This window comes from Daucus carota, chromosome 2 (assembly GCF_001625215.2).
Source record: "Daucus carota subsp. sativus chromosome 2, DH1 v3.0, whole genome shotgun sequence".
NCBI classification, from domain to species: Eukaryota; Viridiplantae; Streptophyta; class Magnoliopsida; order Apiales; family Apiaceae; genus Daucus; species Daucus carota.
The window spans coordinates 8,245,642-8,249,114 of record NC_030382.2 but is presented as its reverse complement, the minus strand read 5'-3'; the positions used below and the strand labels follow the sequence as shown (position 1 = coordinate 8,249,114).

Sequence of the window (3,473 nt, the reverse complement as noted above, 5' to 3'; positions counted from 1 at the left end):
CAGCCCGTTCTCGCGTGCATGTCCTTCCTCGTTCCTAGTACCACTTCCGTAGGTGATCACGGTTGCATTTAGCATATGCAACAAGCCCTTTAAACCCCTAGATAGCTCTAGTGGACGAGTGTGTTCTCGTGAGGGTTTGTAGAAGATATACCCACAAAATCCCAAGTCTCGGTGAATCCACAATTCTCTATTCTCGCAAAGAATGCACCAAAACCAACCTAAAATGATAGAAAATCACTTCATCACCTCAACTCGTGACCTGCACAGAAAAACAATAAAAACACATCAAAAGACACTACACACTTAAGTACAATCAACCAATTTAAGTGGAAATGAAGGCCTATAAGTGTGTATAAATACCACTTATCAGAACCTCCAAGTGGTTTACAAGCTCAAACGAGTCAAAAATAATACTACAAGTTGATTCCAATTTCAAACAACCAAAAATTGTGACACCCTCCCAATCTGGGGCCTAGATCGGGGAGTCACATAACTAAATTAATTCAAACATGAATATAATATTCAGACCCCAATACTCCCTGGACCTATCACAGGTTATGGTATGAAACAAGCAAACTAAATATTATCACAATTCTAGAACAAATTAAAAACATAACTCCGATATAGAGTTACAGTCATAACCTGAATAATATACATGAATTAATCCTTACAGAATTCCAGCTTACTACTTAATATTTTCACGTACTATCTATTCGAGGCAACAAAATATTATCAGGTTCACTGCTAAGCACTATTCTTGCTGGTGGTAGGCTTGGTTCGCACGATCTTCACACCTAGCTGTCAGGGTTAGACAAGAAAATATGAGCCAAACAAGCTCAGCAAGTAACCAATCTAATATATAAAAGAGATTAAGCTCATGTGATTATGAAAAAATAAAAGACAGAGATGAGTATAAATTTATTTGGTTTTAGTAAATTCCAAAGGTTTAAAAGAAATCATTTGTCAAAAAAAAATTATTTGGAGTTTCACAATAAACTCAAGTTACCTCACAAAATAATCTCCTCAAAAAAAAAACCTTTCCTGTTATCGCATCAGAGCTTTTTCCAAATAAACATTCTTTTCATAAAATTTAAAATAAGCATTATGATTGGATCCTTACTCGACGCTTCTGGACCATACGGGTGATCAGCCACGTATGTCCCCATACCGGACATAAAGTCCCTCTGGACATCAATTGGGCACCCAATTAGGCAACTCTCTGGCCTTTTACGCTGGACTAGTGAAACTAGCCTCTTACGCCACCTGAAGTACGCTGGACCGGCGTCACTCGGCCTCTTACGCTCACCAATCATTTTTGCAACAATAACAGTTTTAAATATTTCATATCTCAACAAGAATTCAGTTCTTGTACTATCAAAGCATTCATTTCTTTTTCATTTATAATTCTCATATCTTGAAGAACATTATACAAAAACAGCAAAATATGCTAACTTTAACTTTCAAGATCTTCTGAAAATTTTCTACTTCCCCAAGGTTCTCAACATGTTTCGCAATTTGGGGTAGAGCATAGGTATTATTAACAACGATATCACAAGTACAATATACTAAACATGCTTTAAAAGTATTGTTCTAGTTCAACGAAAAGGTTAGAGGTTCAGGAGGGTTACTTGCCTGAACAATGCAGCTTTCGTGCCACTAGTCCTCAATCTTAACTTCCTTTCCTTTACTACCTCCGACTACCTTTGCTTTGCTCGTATCTACAATCACGAGAAACACTATTTCAGTACCCTCGTTAAAGTTCGACGTCCATCTGAACGTCTAACTCTAACTACTATCTACCCTTTCGACAATTAATCCCTCATTAAAGGGTATTAGATTAGCATACAAGTGACAGTTTTCTATCTCGATATCACACTGGGGACAAACTTGATCAACTAAAACTTTCGCTTGATTTGCTACCTCTATTACTAAAGGTTGTTTAAGGGGTTGGGTTTCACATTGCAATTTATTCACAAACTCTTCAGAAATAAAAGATTTGGTAGCCCCAGAATCAATTAACACTTTTGCTTTAACTGAATTTACAGGGAGCATACCTGCCACCACATCTGCGTCTTGTATGGCATCTTGCATAGTCATGTTGAAAGTTCTGGCTTTGGGCTGAGTAGGTGGAGCTTGAGTTGGTGGTCCAGTAATCCTAAGAACATTTGAAGCTTGAGCAGACTCCTTACATTCCCGAGCAACATGGCCCGGCTTCCCACACTTATAACAATTAACTCCTATCCTCTGATTGGTACACTCTTTAGCATAATGCCCTTTCTTGTTGCATTTGTAACAGGTGATATTGGGCTTATTACAAACGCCCGGATGCTTCTTCCCACAAGTTCCACATTCAGGTAATGGAGGCCTTACTGGTCTTTGTTGGGGAGATGGTTGATATCGAGACCCGTGCCCTGCATTTCCCTCCTTAGGTTTCGGATTCCCCCTATCCTGACCCTCGAACTTCCTATTAAACTTGTTTCTAAAATTCCTCTTGCTTGAACCTCCTTCCACTTCCTCATTCTTCCTTTTTCTCATGTCTCTCTCCTTTTGAGACAATTCGCTTTCCCCTTCTATAATCATTGCCTTTTGAACTACCGCTGCATAACTATGAAGCTCAAGTACTGCAATCTTAGATCGGATCCAAGATCTTAGACCTTGCTGGAACCTTTTTGCCTTTTTAGCATCAGTATTAATGTACTCAGGGACAAATCGAGCCAATTCAGAAAACTTGGTCTCATATTCAGCTACGCTCATATTGTCTTGCTTTAATTCCAAAAACTTGATCTCCATTTGATCTTGCATGTAACTAGGGAAATATTTCTCAAGAAATAATTCTGTAAATCTCTGCCATGTGATTATACCCTCACCTTCTAAAACTTTCGTGGATTCCCACCAATAATTGGCTTCCGACTTCAGGAAATAACTTGCAAATTCCGTCTTTTGATCTTCACCCACCTTAACCAAGGCAAAGGCTTTCTCTATCTCTTTAAGACATGCCTTGGCTTCTATAGGATCAGCAGTTCCTTTGAATTCTGGAGGGTGTACAGCTTGAAAGGATTTAAAAGTCACTCCTATCTGAGGTGGTTTTTGTTGTTGTGCTATTACTGCAGTTTGTTGTTGGAGTATTTGTAGGATCTGAGCCATTGTAGGGTCTACACGAATCTGACCCTCCGGATTCTCAGCATTTCCTTCTACTGTGGTTGCAGGGGGAGTAGTTGAGTCCGACATCTTTCTGAACAATAAAGATTTATTAGACAATACCCACATACCAACATAGCATCAGACTTTCTTTTATTGATTCCACATATATCACTAGTTGCTCTCAAACATTTTATTAACTCCCACCTTATCTTTTTTTTCATTGAATACATTCCCTCTTTTTCCTTACAGGGTCCTATCGCGCTAGAAGGATTCACAAATAAATGGGGAACATAGGTATTATGCATAGGTATTAAAACAATCATTACTTGAGC

At 38.6% G+C, this 3,473-nt stretch overlaps 1 protein-coding gene across 1 annotated transcript; it reads right to left on the bottom strand.

The window, feature by feature from the left end:
• Positions 1-1,785: 1,785 nt before the first annotated feature.
• On the bottom strand, positions 1,786-3,228 carry LOC135150332 (uncharacterized). The gene has a single exon (XM_064086596.1). It carries the CDS (start codon positions 3,226-3,228, stop codon positions 1,786-1,788), a length of 1,443 nt encoding a protein of 480 aa, XP_063942666.1.
• Between the last annotated feature and the right edge of the window lie 245 nt (positions 3,229-3,473).

What these genes read in the sequence shown, in the direction of transcription:
- LOC135150332 (XM_064086596.1), bottom strand. Translation starts at nt 3,228, where the DNA reads ATGTCGGACTCAACTACTCCCCCTGCAACCACAGTAGAAGGAAATGCT.